We start from the raw sequence: 20050 nt of genomic DNA on the forward strand, positions 1-20050 counted from the left end.
CCAATCCCATTGGAACTGCAGCTCATGGAGTCACCAGTCAAGGACTTCACTCCGCCGCCGTCGGCCCGGCGATATGGGGGACTCGGATTGGGAGAGGACGCGTCGCCAATACTTTTTGACTCGTGTAGAGTCGGTCCACATTCATAACCACGCGAATCCCACGCAAGAGCACGCCGTTTTGATTGCGTTTCTGTTGCAATCTAGTGATTATTGAGGCCGTTGGCCTTTTTGCGTCTTTTCGAATTTTTGGATCGCTTGCCGCGCGTTGGTCATATCTCCTTCGGATATTTGCTCATTATCATCCGACGGCCAGTCTTTCCATTTGACTCGATAGTATTGGACCTTTCGAATTGTCTTCTCATCATTGACCTCAACTTCCCACTCCTCGTCTTCTAGGTCGGGAGTCGGTAAACCGATGCTGAAGAAGACAATTTGAAAGGTTCAGTGCTATCTAGTATGGAAAGACTGGCCAAAGGTGAGAATTGCATGAAGCGAAATACACCGTAAACCACCGTCCATGCCAATGATCGTCAGGTCAGATGGATATTCAATTCGCACTCGTTTGGCCGCTACTCGCCAGCGGAGAGACGGCATGGGGTGGAATCTTGTTCATCTGGAGTTCTCAAAGTCAGGAGCCTCCTCCTTGACGGTGAATCCTGAATTACCGTCGGACTGTCTAGAATGACAGTTCACGAGAGAGCAGCAGCCCCAGCCACAGCGCAGCCACAGCGAAGCCAGTGGCGTGTATCCAAGGATTTGTCATAACACATAACCGAAGTATTCTTGAAATTTGACGCCTCGCGCGCGCGATCAATACTTCTTCACGACCTTACAACGTACTTCCAAGTAACAATGTTCAGACCGTTCGTGAACTGTGTTTAGCACTTCCCAAGCTACAGTACCGTTGCCTACTTGACACTCGACTGGGCTTGTGGTTCGGACATGTGACCTGTCAAATTTCCCCCGCAGACCGAGTGCTTTGCAAAATCCCTTGGAGTAGTCAATTTAGCCATTCTTCGCTCGAGTATTCATGCAAACGTGGATGCAACCATTCACCATAGACCATTACATTCGCTTCTACCCGTAGAGATTGTCCCTGTCTTTGAGGAATAATCTTCCCTCGAGCAGCATTCCATGTAGTATCTCATGGAGCTGAGATCTCTCTATACAACAAGTCTTCACCCCTATCCATGGCCAACAAGACCGTTCCGGGCACGCAAGGGATAACCACAATAACAAACAATGCCTCACCCCTAAATACCCCGAAGAAAACATTCGCTTCGACCGAAAGCAAGCATCTTCCGGTAAAACTATCATCTCAACTGCACAGCATTGGCCTCCTTCACTCAGTCGAGAGCAAGACAACTTTTTTTTTCAGCCCCAGAAATTCCATCATGTACGGTCTCAAGCAACTATCCGTCCTGAGCTTCATGCTCCTCGCCGTCACAGCCAAGGAAGCCGCTCAAAAGACGACGGTATGTTAGCTCGATTCGACCAGGTTTACCGTGCATCTAGGCTGGGCGTTTTTCCCGACCGGGTCTGGTTTCAAAGGAGCTGATTTGGACTTACTTTTTTTTCTCGTGAGATAGGTCGGAATCGAGACCGAGGATGGAAGTTTCGGAAAGACTGTGACGTTGGACGATTGCGAAGAAATTGATGAAGAGTGAGCATCCCCTTTCTTTCCTCTTGTGGTTTGCAGACCGGTCATCGGAAGACATGATGGGGCGTGCTGACATTCTGGGGGTGTAGGGATGTGTTTACTATTTCGGTTCGAAAGCATTGCCGAGTCTTCACGTACGTGTCTCCGGGATAAATCTGTGTTGGTTTGAGATTGATGTTCAAGGCCACGATTCTCATAAATGTTGGTTTCCAGTGGCTCCTCTTGCACCGGTCGAAACTCTCTACTGCCTCCCGGCGACCACACTAACAAGGAGCCGGTTCCTATCATTTCGATCTATTGTCACTCCAAGCGACCTTTCTAGAAAGATCAATCTCCTGCGGCTTGCTGGCATTTAGTTGAACACGGGGATTGACGCGCTTTCTAAGGCCCTCACATTGATAGTTTGAGAAGGGGGAGGCTTGATCTTATTTGGTCAACTACTATAGACTTTCTCGCCTCGAAAGTCCATCGACATAACGGAGGACTGAAAATTTCACATGTCTCATCACAAAGCGGTCCTCCTGTCCCTTTTTACTGGACGATCTGTCTCTTCTTATTATACCATAGCCGGCCGGGTAGAAGACTCAGTAGGACTGGCTTTCGTCTCTCCCTTCCGTCGCTTCTTATCCTCTTTAGCCATGTACTTGACCATCCTCTCGTCTTCCTTGGCATTTTTCCTCTCCTCGTTCTTGTCCTTTTTCGCTTGCTTTTCCGCGCGGCGAATCGCACTGAATCCCGATTCCGGGCCTTGAAGGATTCGTCCCGGATGAATGACATTCAACACCAGCATGGCAAGGAACATGGGCACGGCGTCCAAGACGTATTCGTAGGCTTCAGTCGTCAGTACGGGACTGCCAGGCGAGGTGCCTTGGGCGTATTGGCTGATTCGAAAGATGATTCGGATCTGGAAACATATCCCGCGAAATAATCAGTCCAATGTGCCCGGGGACCGCATCCCCGACAAGTCCCGGTGCTACTTGGGGGTGTGGAACATCGAACTCACCGTGATCATCTCCAGGCAAAAGTAGAGTCCATAGAACAACCATCTCCAGTTAAGCGGCGTCTTGGTCAGTCTCTCGTTGGGTTCGTCTGCGGAACGCTCCAATCGAAGCATCCGCCTGTGCAGCTTGATGGCGAGAATCAAGAAGCAAAGAATAAAGGCCTCTTGCAGCCCAATGCCGCCCATGTAGATGTTCAGACCCGTGGTGATGAGTGACCCGGTGTCGCTGTCCTGGTTACCCGCAAGAATGGCCCCGGCCGCTTGGACGAGAAAGGCGACGATGTCAAGCCAGACGAAGATCGTGCCGAAGCGACGCGCAGAGATACCGTGCAGATTCTTCTCGGGCAGGAAGAAGTAGATCATGCGGCCGAGCGTCATGTAGAGAAAGGCGTTGATCCCTGGTTGATGTGCGTTAGTCCTAGAAGCCTCCTGTTTGTTTTTTGTTGCTTTTTTTTTGTTTTTTTTTTTTTTTTTTCATCGACGCCCATTCATGCCGCGTGCTTCCAGTACAAGAGATTGAAAATACTGACAGATAGGAGCCAGCAGGAAGAACAAAGTGAATAGCGTGTCCCAGTCTCCGTTGTTCTGGTGTCGAGTCTGCAATGTTCGAAACACAAATGCCAGTACTTCCCACGCTCCACCCATGATCAACACCCACATGTACGTCTGGGACAATATTATAATCCATCAGCTCTCGTTTTTCCATGGCACGTCTGACTCTGAAGTGGTAAGGTTCATTGAAGATGGAAGGAATTTATCAACTGACCCTCTTATAAATAAGAGATTGGACACAGTGCAACAATGTGCTCATTCCAAATAGAACGCAAAACAGCACCGCCGCCGCGAACGAGGGAACGTAGTACAGCACGACATCGCATGATTCAGGTGGTAAATAGCCATTTTTACCGGGGGGAACATGGAGACATGTCGCTGTTGCAAGTGTCGAGCTTCCAGTTGTGGTTGTCGAGGACGAGGCCATGCTGAGGTGTTGGGCTGAGACGACTGGTTTGCAGAGAAAACCGATGAGTACGGTCCGCCAAATGGATATAGATCTGACGGGAACAAAAACAAAAGGTAATTCTGTCTCACAGTAAGGATCACACTTTGATCTCAAACCCAAACCTTCACTCTTCATTCGAGATTAGTCTCAGATATATACCTCATCACACCTCACCTCCCCACCTCCACCCTCACAGGCATCATCATTCATCAAAAGACTCTCCAAGTCTTTCATCCAGACTCAGACGAGGCGGAGTGCCCCAGGCCACCACATTCAGGGCCCACAACCGGGTATCACCCACCAATCACCCACTCCAATAGTCCCACCGTTCAACATGACTGCCTGGCTCGATGAAGATTGACCAATCACCCTGCGTAGCTGGCAAGCCTGGGATCTTTAAATAAGTTTAGAGGCTGACGGTGCAGCTGCACTGAAGATACTAGCGGTCGATCAGCGGTCAGATTTCGACCGTAGACGAGTAGGTAGCTTCCAAGGTTGGGCTTTGCTTGTTCTTGGGGCTGCTTGGCAATGGCTCGCCTACGGAGTCTCAGTTTGTGAGATTGGGAATTTGTTTGCGATTCGTCTTGGGGTAATATGTTGCGGACGTGTTATTGCTGATTTAAGTGTTTACTGGATGGACTGGGTTGTAGATTCCGCGGACTTCCGAATCGTGTACATCTCATCGAAACTTTGGCATCACACTCGTGCGAACCATCTCTATTGCTGCAATGGATCCCAACGACGAAGCGGAGAGTCCTTGCTTGACTGGTCAGACGTCACTTTGCTTGGCTCTCCACTCATCGACTATGCCAGCATACACAGAGGGCTCGTAGTTCCCAACGAGCTCCCTCCACATACCCCCTCCCAAGCGATGTGGATTCAAACCAAGATCTCGCATCAGCATGTCATTGTACTGCAAGTTAATCTCGTCAGCGGGGCTCGTGGCAACCTCACGTAGGAGTCAGTAAAAGCACATGTCAGGTTCAAGACTTACATGAAGAGCATCAACCTCGAGGCCAGTCCCTGTCATTGATCCCACCACAACATCCTCTGATATGATACTTTCCATGTCACTTTGTGATAGATGGTCGAAGTGAAGGTTGGTTTCCACGCGTAGCTTTCCGTCGCGGGAAGCTCCGTCAAAGTCAAACCCCCCTGTGAGAAACGCCGTGACCCAAAGTGCCTGGACCTCGGCCACGACCGCCACCGTGGAGGTATAGAGAATGCCCATGGCTGCAAAAGAACGATCCCCCTCGTGGACTAATTCTGCAGAGACCATGCGACGGAATAGCCGATAGGGAAGAAGTTGAGACTGCGTGCTCCACGATGGTGGTTCTCGCTCTGCGGCATGACAGCCCATTGCATGGTGCTGGTTTTTAGCGATATCTCGGGTATTGCTATCGATCTGTTTCCACTTTTGATTATAACTCTTCACGACGTCCTCCTCAGAAATATGCACCACCCAGGGCTCATGTTCCTTCTCTGTATTTGACAACTGGCGTTCGGCTGGCAGAAGCGCAGACAATCCCAACTGTAGACGGAGGCTTGGCGGTTCGAAAGCAATCGGAACGATGGGTTTGTATCCAGTGGCATGTACAAGGAGATCAACCGAGGGGAGGACTTGTTGACTGGCCAGAGATATCTGTAGAGCTTCATTTGGATGTTTGGAGGTGTTGCCAGTGAGAATCTTAATTCTCTCAACTGACGATCGGTACACACTGACATTGACCGACCTGATCGTATCCCAAAAGTCTGGTTGATTGGCAATACCAATCGGAGACACGCATGAGATCACACTGTAAAATACATTAAGATGGGTTTCCCGTTGACTCTTCATACTGAAAACGGAAAAGAGGAAACATACCTGTTACTAGGTCGTAGTAGCTGCATCTTTGAATCAGTCTGATATCCTGCAAAGCTCTGCAAGTTCTGGTCCACCGAGTACCAGAATCGACGAATCCACCACCTTCCAAGCGGATTGCCATGAAAGAGACGTGCGAGCCATGAGCCCCTCAAAGAAAGAGTAGGGAGCAATCCTCCTTTCTTGTAGGTGACAGCCAACCGCTTCGGTTCCTCGCCACAACAAGGGTCCAAGTAATGAAGCAATCTGATACTTGCACCTTTGTCACTTGGAACAGCCTCACCAAATGGCGAGATTGAGGTCGGGGGCGTCATCCACGATGGCCCTGTCCCATCCTCGCGGATGATCCAATGTACTTTCACGGCCTCGGATGGCGCTTTTTGCAAGTGCAGGGAGGTGTCAGTTTGATGTAGAGTGGCGAAAAAATGGACCAGGTCAAAGGCTGACTTGGCTCCCCCATAGATTGCGACTGACTTGCAAAGAGGCTCCTTATGCCTTTTCGGGACTACTCGGTGTTGTGAAGGATCGTCTTTTGGCAACGGGTGATATCCGAGATTGTTGCGAGCCCAAGTACCGACGTCTTTTGCATGTATCACGGAGTTTGAAGCTGGGATGCCTGGCATTGATACGGCGGGAGAATTCGGCAGGGAAGTGAGTCCAGTTGCGAGAATCAATTTATCGCATACCACTTTGACTTTTCGAGTGGGCGTGGACTCATTGTGGATCTCAACTTCAAGCTCCCACTCGTTGCTCGCAAGACGTCGTACACATTCCACCTGTCCGTCATCAGTCAACTACTGTCTGGCAATGTAGATGTACTTTGCTTACTCGCCAACCAAGCCGAATATATTTCTTGAGATGCCATTTTTCGGTCCAAACATGCAGGTAACGGTTGATCTTCCACCCGGCGATGAACTGTTGCCCAACTCCCGAGGAATCTGCGGGTGTCACTTGCGAGAGAGGCAGGTCACTGAACTCATACATCCCGTAGGAGTTTTGACTGAGCAAGTTTGGGTATAGCCTCTCTTCTGCCCACGTGCCTCCGATGTCCGATGCCGAGTCGAGAACAAGGAGAGATGTGCCAGCGCAGGGTTCGACTTGGTGTCGCATGCCTGTGAAGCATGGGGGCAATCCGTTGGGAATGGAATCACTGGGATCAGTGGGATCAGTGGGATCAGTGGGATCAGTGGGATCAGTGGGATCAGTGGGATCAGTGGGATCAGTGGGATCAGTGGGATCAGTGGGATCAGTGGGATCAGTGGGATCATCTGGTAGGGCCCCGCGCGAGTCGTAAGCGCCCGAGACTTGAAGATACGTCTTTGCCATGATGAGGCCGTAGAGACCTGATCAGAAACTCAAGTGTCAGTTGGGACGCTGCGACCAGTAGTTGTGTCGCAATTCAGACGCACTCACCCGCTCCAACAATCACCACCCGATCCATGTCGCGATCCAGACAGAATCCACGAGAAAGGAGAGGAAGTGAAGTGAATGGCTTGACGAGAGAAACGAACCCATGTAAGAAGGGTAGGAAAAATCTCTTGAGAACAGCCGTGTCCTGAACTCACGAGGAGCAATCTCGACCCCGATTAGGAAACAAACAACATGTGGCTTGAGATTGTTCACTCCACTTCTTCGATTGTTCTTGTGGGGCTCCCCTGCCAGCTCCCCTGTCACCTCGTGGATCTGCCATCGTTGATTGGCCGTCACTGCTGTAAAGCGGGCCAAATTGGTAGGCATGGAATATCGAGGTGATTGATATTCATTGAACCGGGTTCAAGTCACGGTGCAAGGTCAATATTTTCAAGAAGTGCGCATCGCCTCATGATCGAACGAGTTGGAGAATAGGCTTGCTTGGAGAAGAAACGAAAGGGAAACTGAGAAGACAACTTCACGAATGAAGACCCGTTCTACCGAAGCTGTTTTGTCGACCTTTTCGATACGATTAGCACATGATCTAGTGATGAGCCATCACACTGTGGGTATCGAACACATTGCAACCCCTTTGGTTCGAGTTGAACACCGGCTAGAGCCGACCGGCTGCTCGGCCTGGTCTGCTTCCGAAGTATGCGTCACACGGATCATACGACACGACCTTTATGATTTCAGAAGCACTAACTAGGGGACTTATACCTACCACCGGTAGTCAATACCTCCTCAACTGAGGCAGATCCGTGGTGCAATCGCCCGGACCGATGCTTCGGTGTATGTTTGTCGACCGCAGTCGAGGACCAGTTGAGATGTTCTCATCAATCAAACGCACTTGATCGCTTCACCTCACATTTTTCAATCCTTTCTCATCTTGATTTCCCCGGCGATCTTGACCCTGACCCCGGTTTATTCACGGTGTTTCATGATAAATGTGAAGACGGATCTCGTGCTCGGTCACACCCCCGAGGGCCAGTTGACGTCCCATTTACTGGATATTGTGCCTCCACTCGCGACTGTAGAGGATGTCGGGTTGAGATTGCATGAGTGCGTTGGCGTGACCGCAGTGCAGACGCAGACGTACTCTAGAAGGCTCAGATATATAGATAGGGATATAAGCCAAGGCAAATGGAATCTGGGTCCGACCAAATCAATCATTTGGGGAATTAGCTTATCATCTGCGGAAGGACCTTGACCACACAAATGGGACGCTCCACCGAAATGGGCAGAATGGCGCCCGTTTTCTTGGTCGGATATGGACGAGGTACACAATATCAAATGGGCTGGGATCGTGGATGGATCATAATCTAAGGCTTCTGTGGTCAATTTGTGACCGGGTATTGTCTCAATCAAGCTTCTTCGAGTCTCCCTGCCCTCAACGTTGTAATTGACAGCTTATCGGATGAGATCGTCGGCCCCCCTCTCAAAGTGGGGGGAAGAAGTAGCGGAGCCGGGAACCGACTGCGCCGAAGGTGGCGTCCCAGGCAGTCGGCTGCGGGGCACCGCTGATCGTCCAGAGGAGGGGGACCCCCAACCCTGAACAGCTGTGAACCCGTTGGAAACGGGCTGGGCCTCTGGGCCCGCTCCCAGCTGGCTCCCGGTCTTGTGATCGGAAAGGTTGCTGCGAGCCTCCGTCCCAGCTGAGGGTATCCAGGCATCACTATGAGGTTGGAGACACCAACGGAACTGTATATAGATCCCTCCCCCAATCGAGGCACCCTAAGAAGTGCGACGGATCAATCCTCTAATCCCTCTGTCACCCTTTCACCAGCCCAATTTTCACCCTCGGTCACCCACTCTTCCATAAGTACAGTTGGGGTGTTCTACGTCAAGGACGTTTGCTTCGGTCTTGGGCTACAGACTCCCATCTCCAGCACGAAAGGTTTCAATGGCACAGAGTGGTGCCCTGCTCGACGAGGAGCTCTCGCAGGCACACCCCCAGTCTGCGACGGGACGACTGCCCACCTCGTGGTACACATCTCCCGCGCTCTTCCAGCTCGAGCGCCGGGCGATCTTCTCCCGCCAGTGGCTGCTCACGACCCACTCGTCACGCTTCTCCAAAACCGGGGATTGGGTGCGATTGGATCTTGCCGGCTTCAACATCATCTTGATCCGGGACAAAGACGGCACGGTGAATGCCTTTCACAATGTGTGCCGCCATCGGGCGTTCCCCGTGGTCACCGAGGACCGCGGCACGTCCCGAATCTTCTCTTGTAAATACCACGGCTGGTCGTATAGTCTCAACGGGAAACTGGCCAAGGCGCCTGGATATCAGGACCTGACCGGCTTTGATAAGAGCAAGAACGGCCTTCTCTCGATCCATGCCCACACAGATACCCACGGGTTCATCTGGGTGAATTTGGACGGGGCAGAGACACCCGAGATGGCCTGGGAGGAGGAAGCGCATGGAGTGGACCTGGCGGCCCAGTTGCACGGCGCTTTCCACGCGGAGGAATACCGGTTTGACCACGTCCTGGAGACAACGGGGGAGTTCAATTGGAAAATCTTGGCGGGCAACTATGACCGAGCCACGCGAGGGATCTGCGCTGGTCGGACGGGCGATCCTCTGCACCGCGCCTCGGGCGCAGATCCCAGCTCGGCAGCGCCGTTGGATGCGGAGACGAAAGAGGATGAACAAGGAGAAAACAGCCTGGCGGCCGCCTCCTTCTTCCCCAATACATCGGTCATGGTCATGCCCAGCGCTCTCCTGATTGAACGCTGTGTGCCGACCGCGTCCACGACCACATCGATGCGCTTCGAGGTGTTCCGCAAGGACGGGGCCACGGACCAGGCGATTGATCAGATCGACGCGCGTCTCCAGCGCACTCTGGCCGAGGAAAGACGGCTCTTCGAAGCGACTCAAACCCACCTCGACGCGAGCAAGTCGTCGTCTGGCAGTGAACCGTGGGCGACACTCTTGGAGACGAGTCCCCTGAACTTTGCCAGTCAGGTCCGCGACCTGATGACCGAGTTTCGCCACAGGGAAGAAAGTGCCGGTCATGAGATCTGGCCGTCGCGGCAGATCCTTCCCACGGACGCGACGACCAGCCGCGGGGATCTAGACTTCTGTGCTCGGCTGCAGGCGCCGGGCCAGACCGATGGAGACTGCGCGACGCTCGAGCCCGGCTGTCACGGTAGTGCAGCGTGTCAGTCGGCCAACCCGGCACTGGCATACTGAATGCATGGAAATTGGATCCACTGAAGGTGTACTCTGTAGTGACCGTACACTGTACCCTGTACACTACTGTACAGAGGGTGTCTGGATTCGGGGTCGTAGCCAAGTCAGTCTCATCCCATCCAAGGCAGCAATTGTCCGGAGGCGAGGGGGGCTGTTTGGCTTGTTCGAGTCAGATGACCTGTTTTTTTTTTTTTTTTTTTTTTTCTTTCTTTCTTTTTTCCTTCCTCTTTTTTCCCCTTCATTTGCATCTTACGGGCATTGTCTTCTTCAGCTGGATCATTGGGTTCTTTACACCTGGTTTGCATGTATGCATCGAGATTGGATTCTCTCGACGATAACGATTACAATAGAACCCCTCAATGGACCGTTCTTATCTCTATGTGTGTTCTCGACTTTCCAGAAGTTTGTTTGTCCCGTTGGGTTTCCATTCAAGGGCGGGATGAACGCGGGAAGGATTTGATCGACCCGATAAGTTAGCGGTTTTGTATTTTTCTTTGCTGATTATCTTGAATTCTTGAGGTACTGCAGATCGTAGGCACTTCTACAGTACCGGGTGGCAGCAATTCTGCCACGTCGGGCAGGGCGACAGTGCTGCACAGTCAATGGCTGGAAATGGGTTTGCAAGTACTCGTTGTGATCGTCCTCGTTCTTTGTTCTTCTTATCGGCGATCCCCAGTAACCCCCGCTCTTTCCTACGGGGTGGAGCCCAAGGTTTCGCATCGCGTTCACATTTGCTTCATTCTTGCAGCCGCTGGCTCGAGATAAACAGCGGGCCGGATCATGGACTGACTGTGGGCTTGGGGTTGTCTTATCTACAGCAAATCGAGCATGATCCCTCTCGATAACATCGTGACTACGATACTGTACTGGATACCTGCCTCGTCAGATACTTTCACTCCTAGTACCTGTCACTCGTCCTTGCTGTGGTGATCTACGCATCTACGGGGCAGTAACCCAATAGATGAAAACGCCATACTCAGAGATCCTACTGCAGTATACATACACCGGTTGAATCGGTAAATAAACCACCGCGGGAGCAAGCCGGGAGCTAGAGTCAGTGCCAAGTTTCAAGATACTTTCTCTTCCCTCTTTTTCGAGTAACGTTTGCCAATTACATCACGCGACCCGATCATCCCCCTCCACGGACCATCGCCGACGAGTGATCTGTACGTGGTGATTGGCACCCCCGATCCACAAGAGCGGATCCGCGTAACGTGCAGTGCAGCCTTGCCTGGGGTAACCCGAAGAGCACAAACCGTGCACACTCCAAGTTTCTTCTACCACTCTCCCGGACTAAGTAAATTTGGAGATCATCATACACCGGGTAGAGTTGACGAGAGTTCCAATCTGGAGAGTGTACTAGATTACGTATCACTTGACTCGATCCCTCTCCCTGGTTTCTGATGCGGAGCATTTCTGTGCTGGTGGCTCGTTGTCCATTCCGTTTCATGATTTGACTTTCTCCAATACAAGGCTTAGTCAAAGTATCTCTATAAGGTACTGTAGTACATGGTTACATATTTTATAGTAGTAGGTACGCGGTACCTAGGTACATAGGTAACAGGTCTACAATACTCAAATGTACCATATACTCTGTGGCTGGGTATGTTCAGTCCGTTCCGCTGACATCCACAGCTGTGTTATCATCTTCCCGTCATTCCAGCCGAGAAGGAACCCCTCTTCGTCGGGTCTCCGCACTCGGAGTGGAGAACAGCTTATCAGACGGCCCTCCTCCACTCCTCCTTTTCCCTATCACCTCGCTGTCTCGAGTCTTTGGTGTCTATACTCTCCAACAGACCTACCATCATCACCACTTCTTCCATCGTCACTCTATCTCTGTCCACCCAGGACACATTGATCTTCCATAGTCCAAGTATCTAATTGAACAGCCCGAAAGTGCTTTTTTTTCCATTAGGCGGCCCTGCTCTGCTCTTCCACAATGCCACGGGAAGGCACCCGAGGACGACTCCGCTCGCACGAGGCTTGTCTGAATTGCAGGTCCGTCGTCGCAGGATGACCTGCCATATGTCTTTCAGATCTCCAATTTCCCATGACTGATCATTCCATAGACGAAAAAAAACACGTTGTCCCGCAGAAAAGCCAGCCTGCTCGAGCTGTGTGCGATTGAATCAGGAGTGTCACTACACCCCCGTGACGAGAGGTTCCCGGAACGGCCCCTCGGTAGGTTTCCCTCAAAGTGATGGGCTTTCATCGACTTGCTTTTGGTCAGCTCACGAAACTGATCATGTCACTGCTTCAATGCGGAAAAAAGGCCGACAGACTTGCGTATCTAGAGGAGAAAGTGAATCTCATCCTAAGTGGTGGCCGGTATGCATCACCTCTAAAGATTCCGAGTTTCTTTTTTTTCTTTTTTCAATGCTCTCAAGATGCTCTTCATCTCACACGTCATCTAGGACTCTATCACAGGACCAAGGTCGAGGCGGGAATCACGACAATCAGGAAGCGGCATATTCTGCCGGCTCCTGTGCATCTTCCGCCGAATGTGGGTCGTCCATGAACGATCCTTTCCTTCTCGGGTTGGGTTTCGAGGATTCAAAGATTAGCCCATCGTCACGCATCTCACAGGCCATCGATCTGTATTTTCAGTACTGTCACCGACAACCCATCTGGTGCTTTGACCGCGAAGAAGTCAAAGACACGAGTTACATCTCCGAAGAGCTGGTCTGCAGCATCCTGACTCTCACAGCTCGCTTTTCAACAGAACGCGATGAGCTGTTGCATTATGGCGATAGTGCACGAACATTAGTCATGCTTCGCATCGCCAATGGGACGGTAGAGCTGGAGACGATCGAGAGTCTTTGCTTACTTTCCTACTCTTCATTCCTTGGTGAGCTCCGGCAGTAGAGAGTGTTCTTGTGCTAAATATCGAAGCTGACGGATCTGGTAGATGGGAACGGTCACCTCGCGCGATTTCATCTCGGTCTGGCTCTGCAGCTCTGCCGCTCAGCAATGCTAGATCTTCACTCCACGTACGGAATCCACTGTTCATCGGCAGAGCGTAAGAAAAGACTCTTCTGGAGCTTACAGTGCTTGGATCAGACCTATGGTCAGATTCACGATGTCCTGAGTGTGCCCGCGGAGGTCTTGAGGTCGTTCTACGTCTCGTCAAATGACGAGCTCACTCCCTTCAGAGACCTTGATACAAGGCCGCCACCCTTTCCCATGGATGAGGTAGGCTGCACCGCGTCCTCGGATCTCGGCATCTGGAGTCTGGCGCTTCATTTCGGGTGGATCTGGAGCCGTGTCAGATCGTACGTTTTCGATTGCGCACAGAATCGTCTCAAGGAGCCCTGGAGGCATGATTCATTATACACTCAGGTGCTATCCGATGTCACAGAGCTAGAGAATAAGCTGTCGCTGTGCCACCGATATGACTCGGTCCGATTCTACGAGCGAAGAGCCGAGGAAGTGCGAGCGAATCCAGTCTACTGGGCTCCCTGGCTAAAGTTTCAATTCACCTATCACTCCATCCTCACCGTTCTCAACCATCCGTTTCTGTACATCGTCGCATCCCAATACAATCACAAATTGACAATACCCAACACCTTCTGGAGGCGATCGTCTGAGCTGGTTCTGCTTCATGCGACCTGGATCGTTCGGTTGATTGACATGGTATCCGAGAAGAAGCTGCGACTCATTGATCCTTTCTTTGGCCATGCTGCCGCTATTGCGGCCACCGTCCATCTTTACTATTGCTGTGCGGCCGACCCACGGCTGAAGTTCAAATCCAAGACTGATTTCACCAAATGCAGAAGATTTTTGAAGAGCTTCGTCTCCTTTTCTCCTGCGTGCGAGAAACTAGTAAGTAAAGGACTCGGGCTGCATGAGGCTGATTGAGAATCGACATTAATTTCCCGGCGCAGAATCAAACACTTGACAAGATGACACGCATCGCATCCGGGTCCGACAAGGTCGACTTTGACTGGGAGCCCTCAAAGATTTTGCTGAGTATCCCGCTCATGTGGGAGCTCCTTCAGGTCAATTGCACGCCAACTTCCCAAGAGACTGCCGCAGCTGGGCTATTACACCCCTCACTGAGCCCTGCCGGTGCACGTGACGAGATGGAAGACCTCTCATCCACGCTTGAGATTATCGTCGCAATGTCCCCCGATATCACAGTCAACACCACTGACGGTGGATCTGCTGCTCACCTACCACCCAATTTACCACAACGGAGGAAATCTGCGCCCGAGCCACCCGTGACTACAGACGGGGTTGACAAGCTGGTTGCTCCCGCCGATAGCTTGATGACCAACACCCCGTGGCTCTGGACTGAGCCGCCCCAATTTATTGACATGGATACACTCGGTTATCCGGAGTCGGAGTCTGCCCTGGGAAGCATCGATGGATTTTCGACATGGTGGGATTATGGAAATTTATGAGATTGTAATACTCATTGACTTGCATTTCAATCATTGCTCATTTGACGAGTATCCCAGGAAAATCACCCCGTTGTGGGCTGAGAAACCCGCATCCAAAGAAAAGACAAAAGTCGCCCCGCCCTCAAAAGGCTCCACGACAGTCTTACCAAAAGGCAGCCATCAAAGACCCGGAAATGACCATCCAGCCCCCATCCTTGCGATACTTTGTTTCCAAAGCGCCTCATCAATTGCCGAAAAAGAAAAAAAAAAGACTTTTTGACAGGCCCCGACGCAACTCACGCCCATTTTGGTCTCTATGCCTTTGCGACAAGCCCCCGAGATCCGCAGTTTGCGATGCCACACAAGTCTTGATCCACCTAAGCAGTCTCAGCAACCAGAAGCCTGTCCCATCGGAGCAAACTTTCTTTTGATCGCCTTCAAGCGCCCTGGCAGCCTTATGACGCTGTTTCAATGACCAACGCAACGCGGTACCGGTTCCCGCAAAGTAAGCGGCGGATCCCATGCCACCCCCAATCTGCGCTGTGCAGACTGCACCTATTGACGGATAGTGCCACCGCCACCAAATGCAAGTAGATCATCCAAAACTGTGAGACTGATAACCTTGGCATTTTCAGCATCGGTCGGTGTGCAACAAATCTCGGCTTGGACCTGTCGGCAAGCTTTTACCCACCATCCCTCATCTATTGAGACACTACCTTGTGCGTCAATACCTAATCCCTCGTGATTTTCCTCATCTCCTGATCCAGCCCCGATAGTACATAACCCTATCCAGGATCGCTGATTGACTAGTAGGAGAGCCCGACCGCCACACGTCTGGACATCTGGCAAGAGAATCGATCAGGATTGCAGCTCTGGAACTAAGCAAGATTTCCTTCACTGACTGTGCAGTGTATAGGGTCTCCGATGTTTCCCTCCTTCACGTAACTGTGAAGTATAGGAATCTCCAAAAGGGAATCTCAGTCGCTCATCAGCATCCGTAACATCAAGTCTTGAAGTCAAGGTTTGGGTTTTCAGGGCGATCGAGGGATGCCCGTGTACACCCGTTTTGAAAGTGCGGCGCGGCGTGCAAGCTGATATAATTGCAGTTCCCACAATACTTTATCCCAGCTCCAGTCGGTAGGTGGCAAACTCAGGCTGTCATTCAAGGAGACCTGGAAAGTCTCATGCAGGTTCAGGTCTCGAAGACAATGCGGATGGCCTTCGCCGAAACAAGGGTATCACCAGTTGTGTCCCGTGACTGATTCTGTCATGGGGGGATACTCAGCGCCAATCAGAGAGAGCCCCGATGGCTCGCTCAAGACGGATTAGAAGACAAGGTGACTTGGGGAAGTAAAGTACGAGTGCTCTATAGCTTCTGTTATAACATTAAACGTAGTTGAATGAAGAACACGTCAAGGTATCTGTTTGTGGAACCATATACACACAAAAGTACTGCTCGACATGCCAGGATCTGGCCTATATAGTTTGTAATGTCCGGGCTGATGGAAATTCTCATCGATTCCTCTTGATCCCTGAACTGTCCCGACCTTTTTGGGGCTTACAGGTAGCTGGCTGGTCATGTGTCCTTCGGTCCATTGTGCATTCTGTTCTCTGGATTGTTCTCTTCTAGCTCTTTCCCCTCACTACAATACTAGTACTTAGGTTACTGATTAGTTGATCGGGCTTTAGGAGGTAAGGTATGGACCGATAATAATCTCGGTAGTCAGCATGCTCATCCTGTTTGGATTCCTTTGCTCCTGCACACCAACGACAAATTGCAATCTACAATAAGTCAGGTATATCCCACCTCATTCACGTTGCGTTGCGCTGATGATCAATTCAGCACGTAGAATACGATGACAAATATACCACTCGGTCGAAGCGACAGATCGTATGATCAATTCAATGATCGTGTAAATAGACAAGAACGTCCCCGGTTGGAGGAGGCCCAGCAGGAACAGAAGCAAAATATCTGAACAGGAAAACGCCCTCAAAATGATCGCTGCACCCCCTGAATATATAATGATAAAGCTATGAACAGAAAACAAGAATCATCCCTTCAAATCCTGAAATCCTTGCGACGACACAACCGCGTCCGCATCCTCTCTCGACTCCCTCTGCACCTGCGTCACAGGAGCCTGATAAACCCTCCGACCATGCGCCATGTACTGCACCACGGCGAAAATGACCACGACCCCAAACACCAGAATCGACCAATTCATGTTCACGGGCGTGGGCGCCGCCGTCGTCGGGAAGAAGGTGAAAATGATCGCGAAGCACAGATAGGCCACGGAGAAGACATTGATCGGCAGGCCCAGGGAGCCGAGCGAGAAGCGCGAAGGCGGGATTCCACCGGGTTGGAAACGAGCGCGGATAAACGAGGCAATGGAGAGAATGTACGTGGTGAAGAGGGCGGCAATCATGACGGAGGCGATGGCGTTGAAGGCGGCGGTGGAGCCGATGTTGATGAGGCTGAGCAGGACGGTGATGATGGTGGACACGAGGACGGAGATGGTAGGGATTTGGGTGCGGCGATCGACGCGGGCCAGCGCGCCGGAGAACGGGAGCGCGTGGTCGCGGGCAAACGCGAAGGTTTGGCGAGAGGCCGTGGCGAGGATGCCGATGGCGCTGCAGACTTCCATGATGAGGATGATGGCCGCGACGCCGTTGGTCGCGGCGACGGAGCCCGTCGCGTGTTGCACGGCGGGGATGAAACCGAAGCCGCTGGCGGCGTTGACCACCTCGGTGAGATCGCCCATGTTATAGAGGAGGGTGATGAGCATGATGAAGCCGAGTCCGCCGTTGATCAAGGCCGTGGAAACCATGCACCAGGGGACGACGAATCCGGCATTTTGGACCTCCTCGGCTAAAGTGAGAGAAAAAAAAGAAAAAGGCGTGGTCAGCGTTGCGTTGATCGAGGATGTGTAGGGAAAGTGAATGGTGGTTAACACTTACCCATATGCGTGGCAGCATCAGGTCCAGTCCATGAAAAGATGGGAGTCAACTGTCCGACGAGACACGCCAGTCCCATACTTATCCAGCCGCCGTCGTTTGAAAAGACGGTCCACACCTCGGAGGAGGGAGCGTGGCCAGGAGACATGGCCCACATGGGCACGAGAACGGCCACGAACCCGAACAGATGCAGACACAGAATGACGCCTTCTAGAGAGGGCAGGAATTTGGCGCCATAGGTGTTCACCAGGGTACCAATGGCGGCGATCGCGATCGTCAACAGGGTTCCGTGCCAGCGCTCGTACCCGTATACATATCCGCCTGGTGCGGAATAGTTGAAGACGAGGAGTCCCTGGATGAGTGTGCCGCAGAGGAAACAAATACTGGCAAATGCGGCTTGCCATCCCAAGACGGAGAGCCATCCTAGAAAGGGGTCAGGACAAGGTCGAGAGCATTGCAAAGTACGAGAGTTCATATCCACGCGCAGCACAACCAACTTACCGGTCAGGTAGCTCAAGAATCGTTGCCAGCGAGGCGCGGCAAACTCACTGACCCAGTGATATTGACCTCCAGACGTTGGCGAACTGTGCGATGCGAAGTGTTAAGACGTTGGAAGTTTCCATGGAAAACTCTTTTTTGGGGGGGGGGGGGAGGGGGGCTTCGACGTCCCCGCGGCTCAACATACACTGACGAAATCTCCGCCATCGAAATCACCGATGCGAAAAATCCAACAAACGAGCCGATATAGACATAGATCATGCCGGCGCGTCCTCCATCGATCAAGCCATATGTTGCGGTACTGCGCGGTTCGAGAAACGATTGCGATTAGTCTCGTGGAACGACACAATTGGCGACCGCGAACTTAAAACGTGAACCATCACGATCCTATCTTGTTGTATTTTGTGTGCGCATGAACGTACAGCAATATTGACTCCCATGTGGCCATCAACGTCGTTGTGAACCCCAGAATAGAGTAGAAGCGGAAATTTCTCTACTGCGGGTCAGACTAATTGCGACGGCGCCCCCCCCCCACAGTAGCCTCTTCTTCACTTACCTTGAGTTGCTGGACTTTACCCAGCCGCTGCATGTCGCGGTCATCTTGCGAACTGCCTTCCAGGCCGACCTCATGGGCCATGGTCTCCTTGTCGCTCAACATGATATTTGGTGAATGATCCGACTCCCACGGACCAGAAGGAAAAAGAGCTGGCTCGAAGGAAATCTCGAAATGTCCGGGGCAGCAGTGGGCACGGCTCGATTGTTAAGGGGCCGCTCTTTTGCAAAGACAGGCTCCGTTCTTGGGGGGTCATTGCCAATCACAGCCAGCCGACCCGAGATCCTTCGTGGAAAGTGGAGACGAGAGATGGCGATCAGCATCGAGATGGAGAGCGTGGAAAGGCTGGAAGCAGACCAGAAGCAAGAGACGCCAGTGCTGAACCTACACTGGTACAGCGACCTGTCGCACCAGGCCGGCTACCGGAGAGATCTGCAGGACAGCAGACGAGGTGAAGGTTCTAATGCGACCTACAGTACTCGTCAAGCAGTCGAGGCAACCCCTGCTACAGTACATCAGTCCCTCAGTTCTCACAGGCTCACAGTACTATCTTGGCTTTGGTACCTTTGCCAAAGGTACAAGATGACAGGGGGACTTCAACGACTGGTGCTCAAAGCTGCATTTCTGGAGCATAGAGTTTCGGATCCAGCAGCCCTGCAGAGGCGAGATGAGATGGCCGCTTCTCCCATCCTGGTCTCTTCCTGCCACAATGCACGTCTGGGGCATCCACTGCGAATCACCGCTGTTTCTGCCCCTCTGACCTTCCTGATGAAGGCTGGTGATAATCTTCTTCAGTGTTCCGTTGCATGCTCGAGCTCCCGTCTTGCAGATTCTCGCGCACCAGACTTTAATCTGACTGGGTCGAGCATCGGCACCTTTTCTTACACAATCATGTTGCGGAGCAATGGGGGTGGAATGTGGACTATGGACCGGGCCATGCTACCGACCGACCGACCGACCGAGCTCGCCACATCGAGCTTTGGCACTCTTCTTGAACTATACTCTGGTACAGAAGCGGTGGTACACTGCTGGTTCTTGCTCGAGGTGGAGACGGCTGACCAGGCATCGCACTAGGGGATCGTTCTTACGTAGGGAACGAGAATATACCCCATACTCTCATAGTCATGTCACACAGACTACAGGGTACGTGCTCTAGTGCAGACATGAGAATAAAGGCCCCTATTCGGACTCCTGCAACTGGTGGTCCTAGACAAGAACGTCTTGTGCGTATTCAGTCATACAGTCATAGACAACACTCGCCGCTGCCCCGTTGCCTTGTCGGACTCGGGAGTCGGTGCTACAAACATTAGCCGGTATGGAAGGTTTCTCCAAAGTTCCAAACTATGGATGATCGGCATGAACCAATTCTCGATCAAGAATTGCCTTTTTTTTTGCGCGGTCGCAAGTTCGCGAGTGGTGGAGACGACTGAATCAGTGGATGCGGGATGGAGACTTGCACAACTCTGGGATCTTTGGGACATCGTGGACCGTGGAAACCTACCGTCCGCCACATTGGGCCAGCCTTGTCGGGTTCTGCTAAC

The 20050-nt window shown here is 52.0% G+C and overlaps 8 protein-coding genes across 8 annotated transcripts; 4 read left to right on the forward strand and 4 right to left on the reverse strand.

Moving 5' to 3' along the window:
- Nucleotides 1-207: 207 nt before the first annotated feature.
- Nucleotides 208-594, reverse strand: N7539_005540 (uncharacterized protein; the record flags this gene model as incomplete). Its single annotated transcript, XM_056935142.1, has 2 exons — nucleotides 208-418; nucleotides 503-594. 2 exons carry the CDS (start codon nucleotides 592-594, stop codon nucleotides 208-210), a joined length of 303 nt encoding a protein of 100 aa, XP_056790336.1.
- Nucleotides 595-1394: 800 nt separating this feature from the next.
- On the forward strand, nucleotides 1395-1982 carry N7539_005541 (uncharacterized protein; the record flags this gene model as incomplete). The annotated part of the gene is made up of 3 exons (XM_056935143.1): nucleotides 1395-1475; nucleotides 1590-1663; nucleotides 1874-1982. 3 exons carry the CDS (start codon nucleotides 1395-1397, stop codon nucleotides 1980-1982), a joined length of 264 nt encoding a protein of 87 aa, XP_056790337.1.
- A 234-nt stretch (nucleotides 1983-2216) lies between these two features.
- Nucleotides 2217-3639, reverse strand: N7539_005542 (lipid transporter atnI; the record flags this gene model as incomplete). Its single annotated transcript, XM_056935144.1, has 4 exons — nucleotides 2217-2564; nucleotides 2664-3058; nucleotides 3191-3326; nucleotides 3427-3639. The coding sequence occupies 4 exons, from the start codon at nucleotides 3637-3639 to the stop codon at nucleotides 2217-2219; spliced, it is 1092 nt and encodes a 363-aa protein (XP_056790338.1).
- A 790-nt stretch (nucleotides 3640-4429) lies between these two features.
- On the reverse strand, nucleotides 4430-6962 carry N7539_005543 (uncharacterized protein; the record flags this gene model as incomplete). The annotated part of the gene is made up of 5 exons (XM_056935145.1): nucleotides 4430-4609; nucleotides 4655-5456; nucleotides 5525-6297; nucleotides 6350-6864; nucleotides 6935-6962. The coding sequence occupies 5 exons, from the start codon at nucleotides 6960-6962 to the stop codon at nucleotides 4430-4432; spliced, it is 2298 nt and encodes a 765-aa protein (XP_056790339.1).
- Nucleotides 6963-8834: 1872 nt separating this feature from the next.
- N7539_005544 (aromatic ring-hydroxylating oxygenase subunit alpha) lies at nucleotides 8835-10124 on the forward strand (the record flags this gene model as incomplete). Its single annotated transcript, XM_056935146.1, has 1 exon — nucleotides 8835-10124. The coding sequence occupies one exon, from the start codon at nucleotides 8835-8837 to the stop codon at nucleotides 10122-10124; it is 1290 nt and encodes a 429-aa protein (XP_056790340.1).
- A 1939-nt stretch (nucleotides 10125-12063) lies between these two features.
- Nucleotides 12064-14527, forward strand: N7539_005545 (putative C6 transcription factor; the record flags this gene model as incomplete). Its single annotated transcript, XM_056935147.1, has 6 exons — nucleotides 12064-12129; nucleotides 12194-12305; nucleotides 12419-12452; nucleotides 12539-12972; nucleotides 13033-13946; nucleotides 14009-14527. The coding sequence occupies 6 exons, from the start codon at nucleotides 12064-12066 to the stop codon at nucleotides 14525-14527; spliced, it is 2079 nt and encodes a 692-aa protein (XP_056790341.1).
- A 2030-nt stretch (nucleotides 14528-16557) lies between these two features.
- On the reverse strand, nucleotides 16558-18614 carry N7539_005546 (uncharacterized protein; the record flags this gene model as incomplete). Its single annotated transcript, XM_056935148.1, has 6 exons — nucleotides 16558-17372; nucleotides 17462-17881; nucleotides 17960-18042; nucleotides 18144-18257; nucleotides 18379-18449; nucleotides 18513-18614. The coding sequence occupies 6 exons, from the start codon at nucleotides 18612-18614 to the stop codon at nucleotides 16558-16560; spliced, it is 1605 nt and encodes a 534-aa protein (XP_056790342.1).
- Nucleotides 18615-19091: 477 nt separating this feature from the next.
- N7539_005547 (uncharacterized protein) lies at nucleotides 19092-19583 on the forward strand (the record flags this gene model as incomplete). The annotated part of the gene is made up of 1 exon (XM_056935149.1): nucleotides 19092-19583. The coding sequence occupies one exon, from the start codon at nucleotides 19092-19094 to the stop codon at nucleotides 19581-19583; it is 492 nt and encodes a 163-aa protein (XP_056790343.1).
- Between the last annotated feature and the right edge of the window lie 467 nt (nucleotides 19584-20050).

The sequence above is a fragment of the Penicillium diatomitis genome (assembly GCF_028827545.1).
Source record: "Penicillium diatomitis strain IBT 30728 chromosome Unknown utg000005l_segment0_segment0, whole genome shotgun sequence".
Taxonomy (NCBI): domain Eukaryota; kingdom Fungi; phylum Ascomycota; class Eurotiomycetes; order Eurotiales; family Aspergillaceae; genus Penicillium; species Penicillium diatomitis.